This window comes from Zonotrichia albicollis, chromosome 23, assembly GCF_047830755.1.
Source record: "Zonotrichia albicollis isolate bZonAlb1 chromosome 23, bZonAlb1.hap1, whole genome shotgun sequence".
NCBI classification, from domain to species: domain Eukaryota; kingdom Metazoa; phylum Chordata; class Aves; order Passeriformes; family Passerellidae; genus Zonotrichia; species Zonotrichia albicollis.
In genome coordinates this window covers 1,438,849-1,464,233 of record NC_133841.1, presented here as the reverse complement: position 1 = coordinate 1,464,233, position 25,385 = coordinate 1,438,849, and the positions used below count along the sequence as shown (strand labels likewise).

Genomic DNA, 25,385 nt, shown 5'->3' with positions numbered 1-25,385 from the left:
ACCCTCCCTTTGTTCTGCTTTTCTTCACCCACCTCCCCTGTGCCTGGGAGGGAGTGTGGGTCTGATCAGAGGGAGCCTTTTTGGCAGTGTTTAATTAATTAAAAGAGAGAAGGTAGTAAATTGATGGTTACAGTGGAATGTCTTCTGTGATGCTAAAACCATTCCACTCTAAAGTGATCCTGTGCCTGGGACAATAAATACCCCACAGATAACAGAGCCTCTTGACCGTGAGCCAGAACTCCTCTGGCCATTTAATAGATGAGAAAAAGATGTCAAGTACCATGGCCAGGATCAAACAGCAGATCTGTGATGGAGCACGGAATTCGCAGAGTGGGGCTGGGGGCCCAGCTCTGGGCCTTTTAAACTGTAAGACTTTATTCTTCCCCCACGTTTCAAAGATGGATGAGAGCCCTCAGCTGGGATTCCACCTCAGCAGTGTCCTATTCCCTAAGGGAAGGGCTTCCTTTGTGATGTAGGAAATAAGAATTAGATTCCCTCCATGGATAGACAAACATGGACTCTGCTATCAGCTTCTTGCTTTTCTTGCTTTTTGTTTGTTCTTTGCTTTTCTCCCAGGTCAGATGTGGATTTCCTCCTTGGAGCCTACCTGGAGTTAACCCTTAACTGTGCTCTCAGTGGTAGTTCTGTGTTCTCTCTCGTGGGCCAGTGCCTTTTGGCTCTGTAGGAGAAATGCACATTCACATGTGACTTTATGTATTTGGTCTCTGCAGAGTTCATTCATCATCCAGAGTCACTGTGTAAATCCTTCTGCAAGGAGTCCTTGAGGAGTGGCCCTGGCGGGGCTGTCCTTGTCCTGGGGGCTCCCTCAGGGTCCCGTGCAGCAAACAGGGTCTGTGATTTGGATGGGTCCTGTCCAAACCCCAGCCTTCAGTGTGTGAGCATCGGCCTCCCCAGCTCTGCAGCCTCACCCAGATCCCCCTTCCTTCCCCCTCCAGCGCTCCTGTGCTCGCAGGGTTTCAATTACTCCCTGCCTCTTTCAGCACAGTAAATAGGGGATCTGTAAGTTTAAACATTAAGGCCTTTGTCAGCCCAGAGCAGCAGAGGCCTCCTGTGGCTGCAGCTCTGTTTGGGGGAGGCCCTTGTTTCACAGGGCGCTCGCTGGGTTGTGTTGAGGGCTGGTTTGGCAGCATGGCAGCAGAGCAGGGCACAGGGGGAGCTCTGGCAGGAGCTGAGCTCCCCTTCAGCCACCTCAGAGGGTTCAGTCCCTGTCCCAAAGGCAGATCCCCTGCCAGGGTGGGACCCACAGATCAGCTGCAGCCCTCAGAGGAGCTGCCCAGTGGCTCCTTTTCATCTCCATCACTTCCTGGTAAATCACCCAACATTTAATGTTCAGCTCCAGCCTCCAGTGTGTTGGGTGAAATACTCCTCTCTACTGCCCACAAACTGCTGGGGTTTAAAATTGTTTCTGGCAAATACATTCAGAAGGTAGTTCAGACTGAAATAGTGGCTCTTAAACTGTGCTCTCTGGGACCATGCAGAGGGATTTGCAGATTTATTAAATGAGATTCATTAAATGATGGAAAACTTGATAAAGGAGCCAGGAATGCCTGAGAAATTCATGGGTGTTGACAGACAGCCATTGGTGCCAAAGCTGTGATGAGGAGTGGAGGGAAGTGACACCATGTGCTGGTGGTTGAATGCAGATTAGAATGAGATGGGAAGCTCCCTGAAAACCCTTCATTAGTGGCCAGAGTTGCTCTTCTGGAAGATTCTTCCACCTGGTCAGAGCTCAGCCCTTTCTTAGAAAGCAGAGATGCTCTTTTGTGGCTCCCATTTGATGTTTGAATCCAGTGTTTCTTCAGTGCTTTGTGTGCCAGAGCATCGCTGATAAAAGGGGTTTCACGTGGCCGAACAATGCAGATTGTTCCTTTCTTCTCATGGAAATACAACTGGATTTTCACAGCCTTATTTTGGCCATCTCCAGCCACCCCCAGGACAGAGCTCTGGGCAGAGCTCCTTTCTCTTGTGCCCCCAGTTTACCCACCCCAAACCAGCAGCTCCCCCTGGGTTGCTGGTCTCAGTGCCATGAAACCTTTCTGCATCCTTGCAGTGGAACACAATTGCTAAGTCCATCATTTTTACCTTCTGCTGTGCTGCCTCTGGTGCTGCCTGGCTGGGAGCAGCTGCCTTTCTCCCTGCCCATGCCATCCCCATGCTCCATGGCCCCTTCCCACCGTGTTTCTCTGGCTCCACGCAAAACCCAGCCCAGCGTGACTCACATCAGTCTCCTGCTCTCCCGTTCCATTTCTCTCTGGACTTTTTCCATGCTGCTGTACTATGCAGCAGTCCTTCAGCCAGGATTATATTATCCCATTTCTTAGATAAAGGGCTCGGAGGCCAGAAATGTGTTATTTCTGTGTTAACTGGAATGGCTCTTTGGGTTGAGAGAGGAAAGTTTCCTTGGATTGGTGCCAGAAATAGCACGGCTGCCCCTTCCCTTGACGAAATGACCTTCAGATTTAATATTGATGTGTAGCTTTATTCTTGCTCTGATTTGTTGGACTGAAGAGGTGATCTTTGCTGGGAACTGTGTTGGGGAGGGACTTGTGCTAAGAGGGGCTGCAGAGGAGCAGAGCACCACAGAAAATATCTGCATCACTGGGTGTTCTCTTTCCCTAAAAGACATGGTGTTCCTGTTGCTTTGAACAGGGATGACCTCCCCATGCTTCAAGCCAAAAAAGAAAAGGAAATCTGGTTTTTCCTATGACTCTGAAGCTGCTGGGATTGAAGGCTTGGAAATCAGGGCAAGCCCCTGAGTGGGGTTGTACTTGTGGAACTTGCTCCCAGTGCTCTCGCAAAGGCTGGGGAGCAGATTGCTGCTCCCCTGGAAGGCAGGGAGCCTTGGGACTGCACCTGCTTGTGAATTCATACCTCTGATGCACTTCTGCATTGATGTTTCTGTGCTGCTGTGTCCCCTAAAATCCAGTATGGATTCCCCCTTACTCCAAGCCCAGGCCATTTCAGTCATGTTTGGCCCTGCTGAGAACTCCTGCTCCTACTGGAAATCTTCCCTGGCTTCTATTTGGTTTGTCCTGATGTCATTACATGGGTCAAACAAATGTATTTTTTAGAATCATAGGATGGGTTGGGTTGAAAGGAACCTTAAAGCTTACCCAGTTTCACCCCCCTGCCATGGGCAGGGACACCTCCCATTTGAGCAGGTTGCTCCAAGCCCCAGGCCTTGAACATTTCCAGAGATGGGGAGTCAAAAATTCTCTGGACTTCTTGACTGGTGCCTTTGTGTGAGCTTAAAAATCCTCCTTACTCTAAGGTACTGTGAGGAACACTGAAAAAAAAACTTTTTAGGAGACTTCTGTGAGGAGGGTTTAGAGCTTTTGTGTTCCAGGTAGAGAGCAGAGTGTAGTTTTGTGATCTCAGAGCTGCATTCAGGAACACAATGTCGGAATTCTGCATTTGGAGACGTGTTTGCTGAGCTCTCTCCTCTTCCTCCCAGGACATGAAAGAGCAGATAAGGAGGGTGAGGTCATCCCAGCGGTGCAGAAATTTCCCAGGCCTGGAGCTGAGCCTGTTTCAGTGTAATCACTTATCCTGAAGCTTCATTTTGATCTTGGGCTGCAGAACCTGTGGCGTTAAACAAAAGCCCCCCTGGTCCCCATGGGCCATGACAAAACACCCTTTGACCTCAGGTCTTAACGGCTGCATAATGAGGAGTGAAGAGACTGAAGCTGCTTTTTCATGCCTGGAGAGATGGGAGTATCCGTGCTGCTCACTCCTCTGTCAGCGTGCACTGGGTGGGGGCTGAGAGGAAGGCTCTATCTCCTGTGAGATAAACCAAGAGGAAAATGAAAGCAGGTTTTATTTGTTGCCCTGCTCACTTCCATCCTGGAGTGACAGTGATCAGAAGTGGCTGAGTTGAAAACAAGTTTGTGCATCCTGTGTCAGTGTGCAGTGAGCCCTGTTGTTGGGAAATTTGGTAAAATACTAAAGGAATAGCCAATTCCTCTCTTGCAAGGAAGAGTGCTTTGAGATTAACTCCACTTTTTCTCATTGTGAGATTGTTTTGCTGGCGCTGCCCAAGTGGGGAAGGTTCAGGACACTGAGACAGGTGTAGTGGCACTTGTTGAGATTGAGAGCAGCACAGTCAGGAAACACCTTTGTTGGTGCCATTCACCTTATGGCATGAGCTGGAAGCTTTAACATCCTGAGAATCATTCAGTAAATTCTGCTTCAGTAACTCTCCTGAACAATGAAAGCTGGTCCCACATAAGTCCTGTTCTGACACAGCATTGTGTTGGTGCTGCTCACCAAAGCTCGGGGCTGCCATCTTCACCCTGGCTGTAATTTCTGTAGTTTCTGTATTATGGAATATTGATTTACTGTGGAGCATAAAAATGTGCCGTGCTCAGCAGAAGGGCCTCTCCAATTGTTATGCTCCAGGAACACTGCTGCTCAGGAATGTGAAATAAATTTTCCCTTTTAACAATGGATCCTGATTTGCATAGTCCCTATTCTTGTTCCCCGGGGACCGTGGCACTAATGGGCTGCAGCGAGCGCTCCCCCGCTTGGACACCAAACTCCTCTATTTGCTGCATACAAAGGGCTTTGCTGTGGAACAAGTGTAATAACTTCTCCAACAGTTTACTCTGTGCTGTTATTGTCTCCTCTCTGTTGTGCTCAGTTTTGTTTGAAGAGCTCAGAACGCTGAACACCCCCTTCCTTCTCTTCTTTGATGTTTTAATGGCATTATTCTCAGGGAAGCTTGTTTTCCAGCAATCCAGAAAGTCACATCGTCCCATGCTGCCAAGTGAGGTGATCTCATGAAGGGAGACCAGGAGCTGGGAAGTGCCTGCTTTGCTCTGCTGGGGCTTTGCTTTGGCAGCAAGCGGAGCTTTAGGATAGAAATGCAATATTCTAGATAATGGCTTGTGGCTGTTGCTGGTTGTGCTCCTGATGTCAAACCTCTGTCATCGCTTGCTGTATCCTCTTAGTGAACAGGAGTCACTGCCCCTCTTTGCCAGAAGGAAGTTTGAAATCTCTTGGTGAGATCCCACCTTGGCTTTGTGCTTCTGCCACTTTGTGCTTTCTTGTAGAAGAATTTTAACTGCTAGTGAAAAATGTTGATCCAATAAAGGTAATGATTCTCCTGTGCAACCCAGATCTACTGGGAAGCTGCTATAAGCAAAATTATCATATTGATAAAGCAGAATTATAATATTGATGTCCTTCTCAGCAAAAAGAAGGATATGCTCCTGGAAGATGTTTGTTGTAAGTTTGTACAATTGTATTTTAGGTATTTTGAGGGAAAAGTGGGCATTCTTGGTTCATAATTTGTAATGTTGAGAACAGCATCTTTAACCAGAGCTTTAAAGGGAAAATTCTCAATGAACTGAACACAGTTGGAGCAAACTTTGGTGCCTTGTGTAGTGTCACCTTTTCATTCTTGGATTTAGCTGCAAGGGAGTAAGAAACTGCCTTAATTTCTGGAGTGATGGCGATCAGGCAGAGTCTGCACACAGAGAGTTCAAGCTGCTCTGCCTCCCTCTGTGCCCATGAGTGTGTGCAGAACCATACTGAAAAATGGGCCCAATAAATTCCCTCAAAACATGGTATTTTTCAGCTGACTGCTCTGCTGAGCCTCTGCAGAGTTGGTTTTCCTGGTGTCCAAGGCAGTTTGTGGTGACCACACTTCTGATCCAAGCTCCTGTCCTGCACCTTCCCCTTCTCACACCTCTGTCCGTGGGTATAAGCAGGGTTCAGACATGGCCCAAAGTATTGCATTGGCATAGCTGCAAGAATAAAATCCTGATTTTTGGCTATTGTCACAGAACAATTGTTGCTGCTGAGGGCTCAAGAGCAGCTAGAGCTGGGAATGGCTGTTTTTCAGTCAGTCAGCTGAATAAATGCTCGGGGCAGCGCATAAATGTCATGGTGTGAAGATGTGGGGCACTTGGATTTGAAACAGCACAGAAGAACTTCTGAGAGAGCGTTCTGCCATTTCCAGGCCTTGGTGGGAGCTCCTGCCTGTCCTCTGGAGGTTCAGTGTCTGCACAGGGATTGTGGACGGGCTGGGGAAGGCAGGAGTGACTCAGTGTCCCCATGAGTCACCCTGGTGCTCCGGGCAGGATCCCGACCCGAGGCGGGTGGGATGGGATGGGATGGGATGGGATGGGATGGGATGGGATGGGATGGGATGGGATGGGATGCTGTGTCACCAGCCTGGTGTAGCACCTGGGGCTGTGGATTCCACCTGCACAAAGTCCTGCAGTGCTTTCAGTTGGAAAAGCCCTCTGAGACCATCTGGTCCAGCCTTGGGCAGTGCTCTGGAGCTGGGACTTTGACTCCATCCCAGACCCCAGCAAGGGCTGGTGTCACCGTTTGTGCAGGGGGTGATTCACAGCCAGCAGGGCTGTCTGAGCTACAAACAGGAGGAAAATTAAAAAAAAAAAAAAAACAGTGAATTTTAGTTTACTGCTGAGAAACTGGGCACTTCTGTCTTGGGGCAGGAGCTTGGCTCGGCCCTGCTCGTGCTTTAGGATTTGTGCTCCCAAGTTTGAGCAGTGAGGACTTTTCAGTGGGAATAAGCCTTTACTCCCAGCCTGTGGAGGTCCTGGATTTGTGTGAATATGGGAATGAATGAGCCAAGGGGAGGTTGGAAGGAGATTGAGCAGAGTGCCGAGCACATGCTGGGAATAAAGAGCCCTTCAAAGCTGATGGTTCTGTCCAGGGCTGGGGGCGGGTGTTGAGCTGAACAAATTGTTCACTTTGGCTTCTTTGCAGGCAGAAATGTTACGAGCAGCTAATGAGATTGTTCTCGAGCCTTGTGGGGTTTTCTCTTCCTCCCTCAGAGTCATCATGAGAGTGGGTTTGGCAGAGCTTTAACTCTTGCTCCACACACTGATCTGGTCTTGCATTGATCCAAAAAATGATAATAATAATAATAATAGTAAAGTTTGGTGAGCTGAAAAATGAATGTGAAGAATATGCAGGGACATGAGCAAAGTGGAAAATAGCAGCTGAATTGGTTGTCTTATTGAAGAAAGGTCCTATCCTGTACCTTCTGGGCTCTGTCCCAGTGCCAGGGTGGGAAGGGCTGAAATATTCCCAGTCTGCCTCTGGAAGGTGAGGGAGGCTGAGCCCCCTGGGAATACACAGCACATAGTGGAGGATGGGAACCATGTGGGAAGTGCCTGGAAAGCTGGAGTTTACTGCCTCATGTTGTGGCATTAATCTGTGAGTGTCCGAGCTCTGGGAGCTGCCCCGGGCTGTGCCACCTCCTGGCATCAGTGCCAAAGGCATTTTCTGGTTCCCAGTGAACCCTCCCATGGCTGTCCCAGCTCTCAGCCTGCTTGGCTGCCTGCACAGCTCCTCAGTGCTTCTGTGCTGTGTTTCTCTCTCTTCTGGCATTGACTGTTTCTTGCAGCATGACCTGTTGTTCCTCATTGAACATCAAGATGGTTTGGGTTTGCTCAAGTGCTTGGAGTGGCAGAAACTTCATTCATTCTGCTGATTCCTAGAGGTGGATCTGATAATGTAGCTCCCCTCCAGCCTGGAACTTTTTTCTGCTCTGAAATCAGTTCTAGCTCCATTTTTCTGTGCTGCTCCATGTCATTACCAGGATGGTTTGGCAGCAGCTGGTGGGCCTGCTCTGCTCACTTTGCAGCTGGGCCTTTAGTAGGGCAGTCTCCTGGTGAAAAATCAGTCTGCTAATCTCTAATTCCCCCTGTTTGCTGGGGCTGTGTCTGTCTGCCTGGTTGGAATTCAGCTGCATGGGCTCAGCAGAAAGCAGCATGGGCTGGTGGGCGGATGGGCTGCCTGAGGGACTTGGAACTGAGGCTGAGATTGGATATTGGGGAGAAATCCTTCCCTGGGAGGGTGGGCAGCCCTGGCACAGGTACCCAGAGCAGCTGGGGCTGCCCCTGCATCCCTGGCAGTGCCCAAGGCCAGGCTGGGCAGGGCTGAGAGCAGCTGGGACAGTGGGAGATGTCCCTGCCATGGCAGGGGATGGAACTGAGCAATCCCTGTGCCAGGGTGTAACCACCCTCACAGGGAGGCATTTCTTCCCAATATCCAATGTAATCCTTCCCTCTGTCACTTTGCAGCCATTCCCCCTTTTCCTGTCACTCCATGCCCTTGTGAAAAGTCCCTCTCCATTTTCCTTGTGGACTCTGTTCAGATTTAGACAGAAGGGAGAGGGTTTTCAGGGTTTTCCTGTCCCCCAGAGCAAGTGGAGGTTTCACATCCCCAGTGGTCACTGCAGGACATCACACACTCTGTGTTGTGTGCGTGGTTACTCCTATCTAATGCTAGGTGAGAAAAGAATCATTTTCACAAATGCTTGTAGAGGCATTACAGCTGAGGAATATCCGTGGGTCCTTGTCCCAGAGCTGATGCCATGAGGGAACATCCATCCCGTGGTGTTGCTGCCAGCACCTCGCAGGGAAGGGTGGCACCGAGCTGGGAAAGGCTCCGTTCTAAATATAGAGCCACTACTCTGGGTGCTGTTTTGGAAAGTGTGGCTGAGCCATCATTCTGCTCTTCCCCTCCTCCAGTGCTGCCGCAGGGTGTCAGAGGATGAAGTGTGCATTCCTGTGTTTCGCTTCCTTGGGTTATTTTTGCTTCAAATCCAGTGGGTTTTTCTGGGGTAGGATGTGTCCTGATTTTAAGGTGAGGAGCAGGTCTGCTGCTGCTTGTGTGCTGCCATGGCACTTAAGAAACGAAATGGGTTTTAAGCTATTCTTTTCATACCTAATCTCAATTTCTGTGTAATCTGAGCAAAAGAATAGGCTGTATTTATCAGCACAGGCCAGTGTTCCAGCAGGCAGAGGTGCTTTGTAATGTTGGGAGAGGCAAACTTAGGGAATTGGCACTTTGGGTGTACTCTCAGCAGCATTTGATTCTAAAAACTTCCTTCTAAAAATTCCTGTGGCTCCCCAAAGAGCAAACTGCTGAAATCTGGGTTTACACAGGGAAGGATTTGAACCCCTGAAGGTGTTTTGGAGAAGGCTGGGAGGGCAGAAGGCAGTGGATGCTGTTGCCTCTTTTGTGGGAATGTGGCTTTGCAGGGACAGCCAAGGGTCCAGCAGGAATATGGATAACGTGTCTTGTTCTAAATGCAGGAGTTTCACTTGCAGTTTTGTCCAAGTTTAGAGCAAATTTGGGGAAGAATCCCCCCAAAGGAGCTCCGGTGGGAAAAGCAGATCCAATCGGCCCCTCCCCCCAACTGGTCCGGGAGGAAAGAAAAATACCTCCTTGGAGAAAGGTGGAAAAAAACCCCTGTTTATTAAACAATAAGACCAAAACAGTATCAAAACAATGAGACCCCTTGCCACTCTAAAAGAGATGACAAACTGAGAAAAACCCCGGGTTCAAGCAGCAGCTCACTCAGTCTCTGATCAGTCTCTCAGTGCTGGAATTGTCGCAGGCCAGGGCCGGCCCGGTGGCCACAGCTGCAGCTGCCGGTGCTCTCCTGGGTGTTCAGTCCAGAGCAGTTCCAAGAGGTCCAAAGAAAAGGGAAAAAAACAGTCCAGGGAACTTCTTTGCCTCAGCTAGCTAACACTAACTAAAAAGCAAAAGAAGAGCTCTCTGTCCCGCTGTCCGTCCGCAGACAACACAGTCAGGAGCAGGAATGTGGAGGAGTGCAGTGTCTGAAAAACAAAACTGCGCGCTTCTTCTCTCTCCCTCTTCACTCTCTGTAACACTCTTAAAGGTACAAAACTTATTATTATTCAACATAAACAGAATGAGACGATTGGGGATAAAAGCATCATATAGTCAACCCAGGACATTCCACCCCTTATCCCCATATCGTCTGCTTACTACTAAAACTAATATAAATTCTAACTCTACAAGTACATACATGATACATCCATTATACAACTATACACAGACAATGGTAATAACATTCAGGAAACAGTGATATTTATACAGGTTTTATGCAACAATCAGGTCTCCCTGAGGTACACATCGTGTTCTTCCATCTTTTTGCATTATCCACCATCATCATCATCATCATCCACTGGTCGATCAGTTTTTTCCGTGCGTTTCCCACTTCTAGTACTGGTAGCAACAGCCATGGGTTTAGATGCTGGCTTAGGCTCACTGTCTGGTCTAGCTGCTGGCTCTGAGCCTGGGCTGTTGGCTACAGCTTGAGTGACTGGGATAGCTGATTTATCTCCCTGCCCCCCTGCCTCTGTCTGCTGCCCGACAGTATCTAACAAAGTGCGATAAGCATAGGCCAGGGCCCAGCTTATTGCAATTAGCCTTTTCTCCTTAGAATCGTCATGGCACTTCTCCTTTAGGTATTTCCCCACCTCTGCTGCGTTCTGAATTTGTTCCCGTGGGAAATCCCAGTCTACAGGATCAGAAAATTCCTTCAGGGTTTGGCCTATATTTTCCCATTCTCCACCCCACTCAGGATTTTTCACGCCTGCATCTGCTTCTGGATCAGGGGTCTCACCAGCTCCTCTGGATATCTCAGTCCTCATTCTAGAGAAGCTGCAGACCATATAGAGGAAACTTACCAAATTAAATACCAGAAAGATGGTCTCTTTAACATTCAGGGGAAACTGAACATTCTCAAAAAGTGACATAACCGATTCAAAGGAGAAGAGGGAAAGGGAAGGCTGGAAAGTCTCATTCTTAGCTCCTCCTCTAACAGACTGAGTGTAGTTACTAATAAATTCCCAAAACATACCACTGGAATTGGGATGCAGGGTAGGATGAAGAAACCATAAACCATACATGCTGTAAACAGAGGTCAGTATCTTTTTGAACGCTTTATAAATCATTATCACCAAGGCCAGCACAACAGCTATTCCAATCCGTACCCCTCTACCGTAAAAATTACTTGTTAAGGACAATAACCCTAATGACCAGAAAGGTATTGAAACCTCAAAAAGGTCTAGAGCCCAGAGCCATACAGAGGCGTTCTCAACCAGAGACATCAGGGGTTCAAGCAGCATAGCTACTAACTGCTTTAACAACCACAGACACACAATTAATAGGGCTTTTTTCCACATTTTCCAGCCGCGCGTTGGGCGCCAATTCATGTATTTGTCCAAGTTTAGAGCAAATTTGGGGAAGAATCCCCCCAAAGGAGCTCCGGTGGGAAAAGCAGATCCAATCGGCCCCTCCCCCCAACTGGTCCGGGAGGAAAGAAAAATACCTCCTTGGAGAAAGGTGGAAAAAAACCCCTGTTTATTAAACAATAAGACCAAAACAGTATCAAAACAATGAGACCCCTTGCCACTCTAAAAGAGATGACAAACTGAGAAAAACCCCGGGTTCAAGCAGCAGCTCACTCAGTCTCTGATCAGTCTCTCAGTGCTGGAATTGTCGCAGGCCAGGGCCGGCCCGGTGGCCACAGCTGCAGCTGCCGGTGCTCTCCTGGGTGTTCAGTCCAGAGCAGTTCCAAGAGGTCCAAAGAAAAGGGAAAAAAACAGTCCAGGGAACTTCTTTGCCTCAGCTAGCTAACACTAACTAAAAAGCAAAAGAAGAGCTCTCTGTCCCGCTGTCCGTCCGCAGACAACACAGTCAGGAGCAGGAATGTGGAGGAGTGCAGTGTCTGAAAAACAAAACTGCGCGCTTCTTCTCTCTCCCTCTTCACTCTCTGTAACACTCTTAAAGGTACAAAACTTATTATTATTCAACATAAACAGAATGAGACGATTGGGGATAAAAGCATCATATAGTCAACCCAGGACAAGTTTGAAGCAACCAACTCCTCCTTTTCAGGGTATTTCTATTAGTTGATTTGAAACTTGTAATAACCCCGGGACTTTTCTGTATTTATTTCATTTTTAGGCAAGTGCGTTTGGTAACAATTATGCCTGAATCAGGTCAGAGGGCCAGGAGGTGCAGATTTTTTGAAGAACTCAATGATTTCTGCTCCTTCCCATCTTTGCAGCTGGGGCTGCCTCAGTACAAAACCTCATTTACCACGTGCTGCTTGTGCTGTCGTGGCTGCTTTCAGCTCTGAAATGGGTTAATCTCAGCAGAAGACTTTCTGGTTTGATTTTGGAGGGAACATCTGGACATTGCTGTGGCTCCCCTGCCCCACATGCTCTGGCTGGTTCAAAATTCCTGCACAGAAGGGAGGGGGGGAGATGGGCAAAGGGAATTATTTTGTGATTAATTTCTTAATTGCTAAGCATCCAGATGTGGCAAAGGCTTTGTGCAGCAACATTGGATTTGTCAGCACTTTCTGCTGATGCTTTGTTTCCACACCATGTCTGGGTTTTCTTCCTTTCTGGGAAACCTTAATGTTTATCCACAGGAATCAGTGTGCTTAGGGTATATTTTCATGACACTGTGGCTTTTAACATGGAGAGTGCAGTTGTGGATTTCTCCATTCCTCACCCTCTCTGTGTTCCTGTCTGCCCTGGAGTGCAGCAGTAGGGATTGAGGGTGGTTTGATGACATTTGACTTTATTTCCTGGCTTCTTTATTTCCTTGGTCCACCCATCAGATGCAGAAATCAGGGTTGCTTTGCAGCACACCATTGCAGGGAGCAGCTTGTGCAAGGTTGGCCCTTTTCCTCTCCACCTTGTAAACCCCAGCAGTGGCGGTTGTGAACTTGTCACTGAGGTTTAATTGTGGTACACAATTTTAATTGTGGTACACAAGTTTAATTGGGGTACACATGGTATGAGCTGTGTTCAGGTGGATTTGGGGACTGATGCCAGAGACTTTTTTTGAAGACTTCAGTCAGTGGGTGCCAGCAGATGTTGGAATATTGCTCTGCAGACACACAGCCCTTGCAGCACATCTGTAATTATTCGCAGTGGTGAGATGGTATCAGTCCTGCCATCCAGAACGCAGCTTGTGCTCTGTCTGTCAGTTCTCCAGGATTTCTGTGTGCTGTGTAATTCAAACCACGCTGAGAAGAAGTGTGTGTGTGTTGCAGGAGGCGGAGGGCAGAGTGGAGGTGGGCAGCAGACCGCGCCGCCATCGTCAGCCGCTGGAACTGGCTGCAGGCCCACGTGTCGGACCTGGAGTACCGCATCCGGCAGCAGACGGACATCTACAAACAGATCAGAGCCAACAAGGTGAGGGGTGGGCATGGGGCGGGGCAGGGGGGGACAGGATGGGGCAGAAATGGACAGGAATGGGGTTGGGATGGGATGGGGATCCATGGGATGGGGATCCATGGGATGGGACAGGAATGGGGTAGAAATGGGGCAGGATGAGGTAGAAATGGAGTGGGATGGGACAGGAATGGGGCAGGGTGGGATGGGATGGGATGGGATGGAATGGAATGGAATGGAATGGAATGGAATGGAATGGAATGGAATGGAATGGAATGGAATGGAATGGAGCAGGATGGAGTGAGATGGAGCAGGATAGGGCAGAATGGGGCAGGAATGGAGGAGGATGGGGCAGGAATGGAGCAGGATAAAGCAGGATGGGATGGGGTAGGAATGGGGCAGGAACAGAGGAGGATGGGGCAGGGATGGAGCAGGATAAAGCAGGATGGGATTGGATGAAGCAGGTTGGGATAGAATGGGACAGGACAGGGCAGGAATGGAGCAGGATAGGGCAGGATGGGATGGGGCAGGAGGCCTTTGGCCACTGTGCTTCTGCTTTGCCTCCCAATGCCTCCCTCTGACACCAGAGAGTGCAGATGTGAGGTCTGATGCTTTTCCCTCCTGCCTCTCTCCCAAAGCAGATTGCAAAGCTGTGACTAATTGTAATGCAATTTGGCATGGACTGAGTGTAATTCCTGTCCCTGGTTCAGTATGATAACGTGAAGGGAGCAGTACCTTGCTTTAGAGTCAGTCTTTGGTGCTGTTGCATGTGTGATGCTGTTCCCCATCACTCAAGCCTTTCTCTCTGATATTTTTTTAAAACCTTCCCATTTTCTTTCTGGGAGTAGCTGAGGATGGGGATAAAAACAGCTGAGATTTAGTGGAAAAGGGAGTGGCCTGTGGAGGAAGTTAGTTCAGATGCTATCTGAACAAGCTTAAAATTGAGTCTGTTCCTTAAAAAAAGATCATTTTTTGGTGCTGACCTTTCTCTGTGGAAGGTATATTTTTTTAGCATTGCTCTCAGATGGTGGGAGAATGGGGGAGAGCAGAGAAGGGACGAGGAAAGGATTGTTATGGAGACTTGTCCAGGCATGCACATCTAAATGTCAGGCCTTGGAGGAAGGAATGTCTGGAGTTTGTGGCAAGAAGGCTCCTGGTATTGCATCAACTGAGAGATGCTCAGGAATTCAGCCTGGCAAACGCCTTTCCCAAGATGTGTGCTGCTCTGGGGTGGTGGGGAGAGGCTTCCAGGGGGTGGAAAGCAGGGCAGGGAGGCTGGACTTTGATGCAGCTGTGCAGGAAAACAGCCTTAATTGAATGAGTGAGTGAGGGCTCTAAATGAGTAGGTGAAAGAGCACAGCTTGTGAGCAGAATCCATTACTGAGATTAGGGCAGAAGGCTTCTGGGAAGTGGGCAAATGAATGATTCTTCAGAAAGAGTCATCTTCCTTCTGTCTTAGAGCTGACAGTGCAGCATGGTTTTTAGTACAAAATACAAAATAGCTGAAGGTTTATATGCTAGAAGTTAAAAAATGAGAAAACTCATGTAATGATGGGGAAGGTTCAGGGCTTTCACCAGGTGATGGCAGCTCATGAAATGGCCTGATAATGATTACAAACATCCCCTGGGCTTTTATAAGGCTGCAGCTTCAAGGTCTGAAAGGAGATTCTGGCCAACAGGATCATCCTTTCTGATTTGTTCAAACCAAAACTCACCTGTGATACCCCAATACATGAATTTAAGATAAAACATGTTGCTTAAGGTGCAGGGGCATTCAGAACTTGGGAGTTTTGGGTAGTGGCTGTTCTGCCTGAGGAAGAAAAATCCAGAACCATGAGTATCACTACCCCATCTCTGATAGAGCTTGCTGGAGATTATTCTTGCACCCAGCTGTCGTTATCTTGATGTCATTGAGCTCTGGGATGTTGTAAAACAGATTCTGTTTGCACCAGTGAAAAACTACAGACCATCTTAAAAGGGCTTGGAACAAGAATAGGAGACTGGAGAAACAACCCTGTGTTTCAGTAACACAGGAGCTTGTTGGAATGGATTTGGCTTCAAATTGTACAAGGAAAACAGTTAAAGAATTTGGAAACACCTTGTTTTTTCTGTCAATAGAACTTAACTCCAGTTTATTGGGCCATAAGGAGGTTAAAATGTAGCTGCTGCAGGAATTCAGAGTTCTCCAAGTTCTAAAGTTCAGAGAAATTTTATTACATTCTTTTTTTAGTTTAATTACCTTTATATGTTAGAGTTTACATCCCAGTGTACCCGTCAAGAAAGACACATTGCTGTGTCAGATCAAAGCAAGGGAAGGACGAGGCAGTCAAAAATAACCCTGTGTTTTGAGGGTAAACTGCTGCCTGGGATTCTCAGCAGGAATTGTGCTCTCAGCACACTCACATCAGCTCAGTTGGTGAGAAGGGGAGGAAAACACCAAATCAGGGAGCGTGTGCTCAGAGCTGCTTGTGGAATACCCTGTTTGCAGGCACTTAAAAATAGCAGGGAAGCCTTGTGGCTGTGTCCTCTCTGCAGATAACGTGCCCAGGTTCCCTCCAGGCTCACTTTGCTGTGACACATTGTGCAGCCTCCAGAATGATGATCTGCCTGTTCTTGGCCTGAGCAGCCCCTTCACAGTTCCTTCTTTGACCAGATGCTGCTCCCTGGGGCTTGTCCTTGTCCCGGGCTCTGTTTGATGGGTTCCATCAACTCCCTGATCCCTTGCACATTTTGCCCTGCTTTGTTATAATAATATAGCCCAGAATATGCATAATTACAATGATTTTATTTCACTTTGTGTTCTGAGAGCAAAGCAGTCCTGCCTTTAGGTTAAGCCTCAGTTAAACAGAAACAGAACAGCATCTGTTAAACCTGATAAAACAATGCTCAGCCACTGTGCTTGTCCCACCAAGTTTATAGCAATGTTTTTCTTTCCTTATTGAATTTTTGTAAATATCACTTTTTGAGGGGCAGGGGGAAGTCTGCTGAGAGTAACAAGGTGGTTCGTTTCCATCAGCAGCTCAGAATTGTTTGCTTGGCTGTGGCAGTTTCCCCTGTGCAGGGGAGGGCAGGATGGGGACAGGCTGCGAGCTGGCTCCAGCCCTCTCTGAGTTCAGCTGAGATGCCAGGGAAGGCCAGGCAGCAGGGATTGGCTTTGGCATCACATCTGGAAGCCGTGGTGGGAAGGAATTCAGCATGGGGGACAATGAGGGTGCAATTTCCCTGTGATCACCAAAGGATCTGCAGTTCATTGCTGTTCCTCTCTTGCAGGGGCTGATAGTTCTTGGTGAGGCTTCGCCCCCTGACCCTGCAGTAGATGATTCCTCCCGTCCTGTTAGAGCTGAAGTCAGGCTGGAGCCTGGGGCTGAGCGCCTGGTAAGTGCCAGCGTGGGGCTGAGGGCTCCAGTCTGGGGAGGGAGAGCTCATCCCTCAAGCTCTGGGGCACAGGATGCTCCAACCATGGCACGGGGCTCATGAGCAGCTCCTCTCTGTGACTCCAGGGGGGAATCACTGATCTTGGTCTGAGCTCACCCCCTCCTGTGTTGTTTTGGGGTTAATAAACAATAGGATTTAAACACCTTTTAGAACAGAGTTCCTGGGGGTACCTTTGTAATATGCATTAGCATTTTGTGAAGCTTTAAAATCCTAACTAATCCGTTCCCTCCAGCAAAAAAAGTACCTCAAACTGAGAGCAGCGTGATTAGCAAAGGCTGCTAAAGATGTGGCTATTTAATATCTGCCTGAGCATCTGAGCATTCCCCCTTGGAAAGGGCACTAATGATTGCAGTGAGATGCACTGGAAACTATGCAGAGTGCCAGGTATTTATTATTTAATACAGAAATGTAGGGCACAGACTGAAGGCTTGATCGTACTGTTCATCCTGCCTGTGATTGCTTTGGATCCTGGGGGATGCAGCAATGCATTAAAATGGAGGTTTTGCAACTTGTGGTCCCTGAAACTTGTGCAGGTTCTATTTGGCACTTTGTTGTGGCCACTCCTGCAGCCCTGTGTGCCTTCTTAGGAAGGAGAGGGTGTTTATTCTCCTTGCACACTCCCAGCTCGTCTGTGACACTGCTGGAAGTGTCACCCCTGGAACCGCCGCCTCCGGCACCCAGCCCCTGGCTTTGTGCTTAATTAGGGCTGCTCATTAGGGCAGGCTGTTGAGTCAGAGCCCTGATCTGCTCCAGCCAGAGATTACCCAGAGACTGAGGGCTCTTACTGGAAAGGGATCTCCTGGGCCTTTCCTGGAGAGCTGCTTATCATTTTGGCACCCTCCAGGCCTTTCCCCCAAACTGTAAGAGTTACAGACACATGTGCAGAGGGAGGAATCCATCCTGTCTCATGCCCAGCTCCCCTGGATCTCCTCCTCCCGTGAGTGCCTCGGATCCGTGTCCTTGGGCATCGCCTTCCTACGTGGGATGGGGCTGATAATCCCCAGAGGAACTAATCCTATCACCAGTGGAGGGAAGGGCTTTGCAAATAAGGCCTGGGAATATCTTGTGGGAAATGGAAGCTCAGTAGGTGAATAAATAGTTCTGTCTGAAGATGGAAATGACACGAAGCCCTGAAGACATTACTAGGCGGTTGATTTTGGTTCCTTGGATTGCTTGTCTAGTGAAGGCCTGCACTTGATATTGCCCCCTAATTAAATATTTCTAGTGACAGGTGAAGGTCTGAACCTGCCTGCTTTTGTTAGGGTTTTTTGGGAATCCAGGGGACATTCCTGCTGTTGTCTCATGACCTGCCTGCACACAGCTGCTTTGCTGCCCTGATGTGCAACAGCAGATGGGCTACAATTGAATCTCCCACACCCTCCAAGATTCCCAGGGATCCAAAGGACCTGGGCTTGCAGACCCAAAGCTCACAGAGGAGCTCAGTCAGGAGCAGGGTGTGACCCTGGTGCTGTGGATGCTGCTCTGGATCCCAGGCAGCCCTGGAGGACAGCACAGCCTTGGGAGGTGCACCAGGAGCTGGCAAAGAGTGAGAGTGCAGGAGGTGTTGGCTCTGCTGCACCCATCCCAGGGTGATAAAGGGAGCCTGGGCTGCTCCTGATAAATACACATTGGATTGATCTTTCCAGCTTCTCCACAGGAAGCTGAGTCCCTCTGTTCCTATCTTGAACCACCAAGACAGAGCAAACTCTTGGGGAAGAAGTTCCTCCTTTAAGACCCTTTCTGTAGAAGAAAATGAGGGATTTCAAAAGAGCTTATGAGTCATGAGCACCCGCCCTGCTGCGCCAGGGGTGCCTCCGGCGGGTGTCACGTGGAGGCTCAGCCCTGCCAAGCCTCTGGAAAGCAGAGGGAAAGTGCTCAGCTCCTGCATGACTTCACCTGGCTGGGCTGCTGCGTTTACCTGATGTCTCAGGTGTGAGCTGATCTCACTCCTCCATCTCTCTGCGTGGCAGAGTTGGTCTCATCCTGTCTTAGCCTCCCCCATAGGAGAAACATCTCTTTTAGCAGAAGTGTAAAAACCCCTGCAAAGTTCCTCAAACAGGCCCAGGCAGAGGTTGGGTGAGTTGTTGAAAAGGGCCCTTCTCGGGGTGACTCAGGTGTCTGCTCCTCTGGAAACCGTTAATCCAGCAGTGCCATGGCCTGGCTTTGTTGTTTATTGAGTTGGGGGCTGTTTGCTGGGCAGATTTAATCACCACAGTCCAGATGGGTTTGGGATGGAGTCAGGGCCAAGCAGGGGGCTTGCCTGACCATCTGTGTGGTGACAGAGCTCTGCTTTTGCCTTTTTTCTTGGTGCTTGAACCACATCACCACTGTGTGTGCTCAAAGGGGGAACCCCAGCGAGAGGCAGGGCAGGGAGTGTAGGAAGTACCACACAGAGGAAGAAATAGAGTTTAACCCCAGGGAGGAGCATGTCTGACACCAGAAACAGGGGGCTGCATGGGAAGGACTGAAGGTGATGAATGCCAGAGGTTTGGACACACTGGTGGGCTGCAGGGTGGGGAGCAGGAATGTCACTGGTGGGAGGTACAAGGCCACTGTGTCCTTGGAGGCTTGGTGACAATCCTGCTGCTCCCTGCAGAGCCTCAGGCAGAAGGGATTGGGGAGCACAGTGTTTTTAACTCAATTTTTACTCACTTTGCTCTACCAAAAAGGTGTTTCCAGCTTTGTGTTTATGCAGCACTTTCAGAGTTACAGACTCGCCCTGCTCCCATCCCAACCCCACAGCCTGGGTTCACACTCATTTAAAACACTCCCTGAAATGCTGTTAGGACTCTGTTTGCACAGGTATAAGTTAAAATGCAAATTCAGTTTTGCAAGTCAGTTCCCCTCTCCCTCCCTCCCTGTTTTCCCCCAGAGTGCTTCGGCAGGAGCTTTGGCTCAGACCAGAAACCAAACTGCAGGAGAGACTGCAGAGCTTTACAGGTGGTGATGAACTTGTTTGCCCCATGGAGACAAAATGCTGAAATCTCCTTAAAGCCCTCAGCCTTTCATGCTCCTGGTTGCCTGAGGGGAATTAAAGTCCTTTGGATCTTGCAATGAAAGAGCTGCCATGTATCCATGCTCTTGCTGTCCCCAAGATCTCCTTGTGTCCCTGCTCTGCTGTTCATGCAGTGACTTCTGAACCCTGCTTTGAAGTCCTGTGTGGAAACCCATGGCTACAGTGCAGAATCCTCAACCAGAACCCAGTTATACTAATTGTGGCTATTTAAAAAGTTTTTATTTACTTCTTTTTTTCTCACCCTTCTTTAGGGTGTGTCTGGATCCCAGCCCCTAGAAAGCTTGGGAATTTCTGCTGCAAATACTCCTGAATCCCATCCCACCAAGCCCTGTGGAGCACCAAGACCTGTCAATGGAGTTATTAACACGTAAGTTATTGGATATTCTGGAAGAGTTTGCATTTATGATCTTTGCAATGTCCCGTTGGAAGCCAGGCTGTAACTGGGTTGGTAATGGTACAGATGGTGTCTTTTTTCAAAAAAGTACAGTAGTAGATCATGCCTGGAAACATTTTGGAGGAGATTGCTTGCTTGAGGTTTTCTGCTGCATTGTTTTGCTGAAAATGGAATTAAACTGAGCTGTGTTTACATGAACAAGCCCTGCAGGCAGCTGTGCACTGAGCATGGGCAAAACTTGTTTCTTTATGAGTAGTTTTAATACATCTGCAAGTTGTGTGATTCAAAGGTACTAATGCCCTGCTCCAGAATTATCTGTAACCACTGACCCACTTTATTGGAGTTATGTAGGAATCCCGTTGATTCGGGGAGTAAAACTTCGTAAATTCTTCATTTCTCCAGGCTGCTTTTGTTGACAAAGTCTTGAAGTGGGTAAATGAAAACAAGTGAAAGACATTCCTTGATGCTGCAGGGTTGAACCACTTGAAAACCCTTGAAAAACGTTGCACTTGCTCAGTGCCTTGAGGAGGCAGGGATGAAGAGAGGGGAAAAGGGAAGGAGGAGGGAGGGAGGGTTGGATCCTGCACCGATGTAATGCGAGCAGATCAAGGAGCCCATGGCTGCAGCTGGAACACTGCAGGCTGTAACAGAGCCCTTTGTATCCCTGCAGCCTTTGAACTGCACAGCCTTGGACCACAGGGCTTTAATGTTTTGCATTTTTAGAAATGAAACACTCGCAGAAGAGACATGAAAAGGTTCTGTAGATGAGGTGCTGCTGCGCTGGGATCTGCTCGGGGCACGGGGCATTGATGCCAGGGCTGCTGCAGCCTTTGTGCCTCGCAGAGGTTGATGTTCACTCTGCACCTTTCTGGGGTCACTGCTGGGAGCTGGCACAGGTAGAGATCTCAAATATCCAGCAGAACCAAGTTTACATCGGGGTTAAATATTTTTTCTACAAAATTATATGTTCTCTGGCATTTAGACTCAGAAAACCTCTTGTCTGAAGATTCCCCAAATTCTCGTTCTGGAGGAAGCTGTATTCTAGGGTTAAAGCTGTTCTGGTCTAGAGTGGCTTTTGCTCTGTGGCTTTCAGTGCTGGTTTTTTTTGTTCAGAGCTTCCAAAGGTATTTGGTCAAAGGTTCAGTTGTGGGAGAGTGGAAGGTGACAGAAGTAAAAGCAAAACATGGAGTTGGTTTAATAAATCCTGTTGTGCCATGAACTGCAGAGCTCTAAACTCAGCTTAGGTGCAAACCACGAACCTGCTGTGTGAATAACTGGGGTTTTCCTGTTCTCCTCTCCTGCGGGGCAGTCTGCAGCCTGGCCTGGCAGAACACGCTCAGGGAGATGGCCAGGAGGCCGAGGAGCTGCTCCACAAGAGGCAGCGCCTGTCGCTGGTGCCCGCGGACGGGACGTGCGTGGCCGCTCGCACCCGCCCCGTCCTCAGCTGCAAGAAGCGGCGCCTCGTCCGACCCAGCACCATCATGCCCCTCTCCAAAAAGGTCAGTCGGCTCTTTTCTGCTCTTATTTGGCTTGTAAAGATGGAGAAAGCAACAGGAGGGAAGAGCAGGACAGCAGGGCTGTAAAGGCTGTTGGAAAAAACAAAGGGGAAAAGTGGTAACGGGTTGGAAGATTTTTCTTTGCTGTCACTGGGGAGGGAAGATGCTGAACTCGTGAGTTTTCTTAAGCCAACCAACCTGAGGTGAACTCAAGGCCAGGTAGGTCAGTGTGGCACAGTCTGAGCAGGAGAAAGAAGCCCTGAGAAGTGAAGTATCAGGAAACCTTAACTCTGAGACAGGAATTAGCAAAGCCCCAAGAACTCATTGCTGCTGCTCAAGGGAAAACCACATTCATCCCAGGCATACGTGGGATGAATGCCCTGTCTCTTCCTGTTTTGTTTTCTTTATTACTATTTTTTATACTCCTCTCCCTAATGCAGAATTCATTCAATGGAAATGCAGTTTATTGCCTGCATGAAGAAGGGCCATGTTTAATTCTTTTTATTTTCTCTTAGGAGTACCATAAACTGTCAGTTGGAGGGAAAATAGTGAGAAATGAAGGAAATAAGGGTCTTTATTTGTGCATGCAGAACCATAATGGCAAAAATCCACTTACCTTTGAGACAAAGTGTTTCAAGTCTAATTTTCCCACAAGGGCTGGGGGGTTTTCACTCTGCGGATGTTTTAAAGAGAAGCTCCAAAAGCAGCATTTTTCTGAGCAAAATAGATTCTTCCTCAGCTGAGTCAGCTTTAACTGATCACTTATCTGCAGTTTTATCTGGGGTATTTCTGGGAGAGCTCTGCAGTGATTACTTGCAAGATCTTCAGTGATTTGGAAGTCGCTGAACATTCTCGTGGTGGATGCTGCCTTGTGCACTCAGTGCTTGAAGAATTGGCTGTAAATTCTGTGTTAGATCTTTGTTGTTGTCATCATCAAATACATTTGGTAATCAGAGATGGTTCAGAAGAGCAGTTCCAGGGATGAAAGCAGCAGAGAGCAGGGGATTTCTGAGCCCTCCTCCAGTCATTCCAGAGACAGCTGAGTCATGGCCAAGTCGTGCTCCAGAAATACCATGTCCAGTTCCCTCCACTCCCAGGCCCAGCAGAAAGTGGCTGTGGATTGAGCTTTGCCACCTGCACTGTGGAGGTTTTGATCTTGTAATGTTTTTATTGTTTTCCTCACAATTTGGTGCACAAATTTATGGGAATTTCTGCCCAAAGCTGGGGGCAGCCCTTCAGCTGACACGTGGGCAGAGTGGCAGGATTGTCTCTTCTCTTGCACAGCCATCCTGGTTAGAAAGCCCTGTGGGCTTAATCTTTAGTATTTTTTATTAAATAATTAGTTCCCAGCAGTGGTAGAGCACTGCTGATTCATGCTCATTTTTGGATCCATCACAACCTCCACATCCTCTGGGCAGAACTTCCAGAGGCAGCAGCACAACTGCTCAGTTACCCCTTCCTCCTCTTCTCTGGGCACTGCCTTTGCTTCTTGCATTTGCCCTCAGTGAATCACATGTGGTTTATTTTAGATAATTTCTCTTAACTTGTAACCAGGAGTGGGTTTCCAGCTCTTTGCTTCAAGCAGCCCTTCCCAGTTTAGTGGTATTTGCTGTGGATATTCTCTCCCATCCTTCAAGTCATTCATGGAAATTATTTGAATAATTCTGACTCAGAACAGGCTTCTGCAGGATCCAGTTTGATCCATTCTTCCATTTTGGTGGGGAATCAGGAGTTGTTTTCTCTGCATGGAGTTTATATCCAGTTGTGTGTCTGCTTGCAGTGGTTTCACACAAATTAAGTCTTTATCAAGTCTATAAATCTGTGAATTGTGACTCTGTCCTGGATTAAGGAACAAGGTTGAGAACCACCTTTGTCACTGTGTAGATGTCCCTGCAAGTGTCAGCTCTTGGCATATAATGATGGCTCTGACCCACTGGAACTAAAAATGGCTTCTCTGCCCCTTCTCTGACAGCAGAATTGTGCTGCCTCATGGTTTTTATAAATGAGGTTTCAACCTAGATAAAATTAAACACTTTTAGTCAAATTTAGCAGCTGTTAAACTGTCTGTGCTGGTAAGTTGTAGTTTTCAGTTGTGTTTATGCAAAGTGAAAGCATCCTCTCGTGAGGCCAGACTAAATTAACACATTCTGTGCAAGGTAGAAAAAAAGGGGGTGTGTGTATATATATATATATATATATATATATATATATATATATATATATAAAAATTATCTATATATATATAATAATTACCTATATTGATTATATCATCTATATATATATATAAATTCTGTACAAGAGGAAAAAAAAAGGGGGTGTGTGTATGTGTGCATATATATATAAATTATATATATAATTACATATTATATATAATTAATATTGAATACACTATATAATTAATAATGAATATACTATATACTATATATTGAATGTGCTATATATACTATATACTATTGAATATAATTAATATTGAATATACTATATAATTAATAGTGAAGATATATCATTAATATTGAATATACTATATAATCAATAGTGAATATATATTATTTATATTGAATATGCTATATAATTAATATTGAATATACTATATAATTAATAGTGAAGATATATCATTAATATTGAATATACTGTGTATATATTATGCATAATAAGTATAATTTTAAACATTATTTTTAAAATGTCACATAACAGCTATTTAATATTATAAATAATTTTGACAGTGTTTTAAAATATCACATAATAGCTGTTTAATAATAAATTCTATAGAAATAAAATGAATTTATTATATATTAATTGATAATCAAATTTAGCTATAAGCTATAAAATGCAAGTTGATTTTAACTATTTTATGTACACGTACAGTATGTATTTATATATACATGCAGAAGGAACATTCAGACAATTACGCTGCTTTTTGGGTGTTTTCAGTGAGCTGTCCCGGGGATTGTGCTGTGTCCCTGGGCTGGCTGTGATGTGTCCCTGTGTCCCTGTGTCCCCCCAGGCCCAGCGGGGCAGCCTGGCGCGCTGCAGCTGCGACGTGAACCCCTCGTGTGCCCTGTGTGGGAGCCGCAGCCCCAGCACGCTGGAGATCCAGTACGACGCCCCCCTGCTGGAGCGCCTCTCGCAGCTGGACTCGTGCATCCATCCTGTCCTGTCATTCCCAGACGGTGAGCACGGCTCCTGCTGCCTCTGGGGAGGTGCAGATCTGCTGGGGTACAGCCACACCTGCTCCTCTGCAGCTGGGTTGGAGAGGGGAGCCTTGACTGGAGCAGGAGGTCACAGCTGGGCTCTGTTGAGTTTTGGGAGTCTCAACCTGCAGCCTCACTCATGGTGGGGAAACCGAGGCCTGGGAGTCTGTTGGAATATGTATCCCAATATAACCAGTTAGATGGTGCCTAGGCCAGTTCTGACCCTCGCTGCTTGGCCAAAGGCAGCACTGTGGTGTTTTACCCCAGAGATACCTTGGCTGGCGGCAGAGTGCAGCGGGGCACAAGACAGGACTCCGTTCTCCTCAGGAGAGAGAGCTTCTGGCGATAGTGGAGAGAAAGGGAGTGGATTCTGCTAGAAGGTTGCCAGATGTTTATTCCATGAGTACAGAGATGTCTGCACTGGGCCACTGCTGCTAACAGAATGGAGGCCACATGGTCTCATTAACATTTTAAACTCAGGGCAGGGGAAGGGGAGGGGACAGGTGAGTCACCAACCAGGTGAAGGGGCAGGGTCTCAAGGGACCAGGGGACACCTATCACACGACGCCTTGCTGGTATGTTAGCCTGATTGACAGGGCACACTCAGCGAGGGGCGAGGGGGAAGGGAGAAGGTAAAACAGGACATTGCAACACACCACAACAGGAGTCCTTCCTGGGAACTGCCTCTGGGGCTCTAAACCACTTGGGAAATATTTGCTTTCCATGAGTTTGTCCATCTGTATAGAATGATTTGTGGATTGGTTCGTCACAGGAAATCCTTTTGACCTCGTGAGGAATTGAAAATGATCTTCCATGGTTCGGTGGGCACAGCAAGAAGGGATGTTC

General features: G+C 47.7%; 1 protein-coding gene across 5 annotated transcripts in view; it reads left to right on the top strand.

Moving 5' to 3' along the window:
• Positions 1-25,385, top strand: part of KANSL1 (KAT8 regulatory NSL complex subunit 1) — an 80,635-nt gene that overhangs the window by 42,737 nt on the left and 12,513 nt on the right. For all 5 annotated transcript variants that reach the window (XM_074557664.1, XM_074557667.1, XM_074557666.1 and 2 more), the window contains 5 exons: positions 12,887-13,028; positions 16,278-16,382; positions 19,710-19,825; positions 21,162-21,351; positions 24,353-24,518. In XM_074557664.1, the coding sequence (XP_074413765.1) occupies positions 12,887-13,028; positions 16,278-16,382; positions 19,710-19,825; positions 21,162-21,351; positions 24,353-24,518 (719 nt within the window). The remainder of the gene's footprint in view (positions 1-12,886; positions 13,029-16,277; positions 16,383-19,709; positions 19,826-21,161; positions 21,352-24,352; positions 24,519-25,385) is intronic.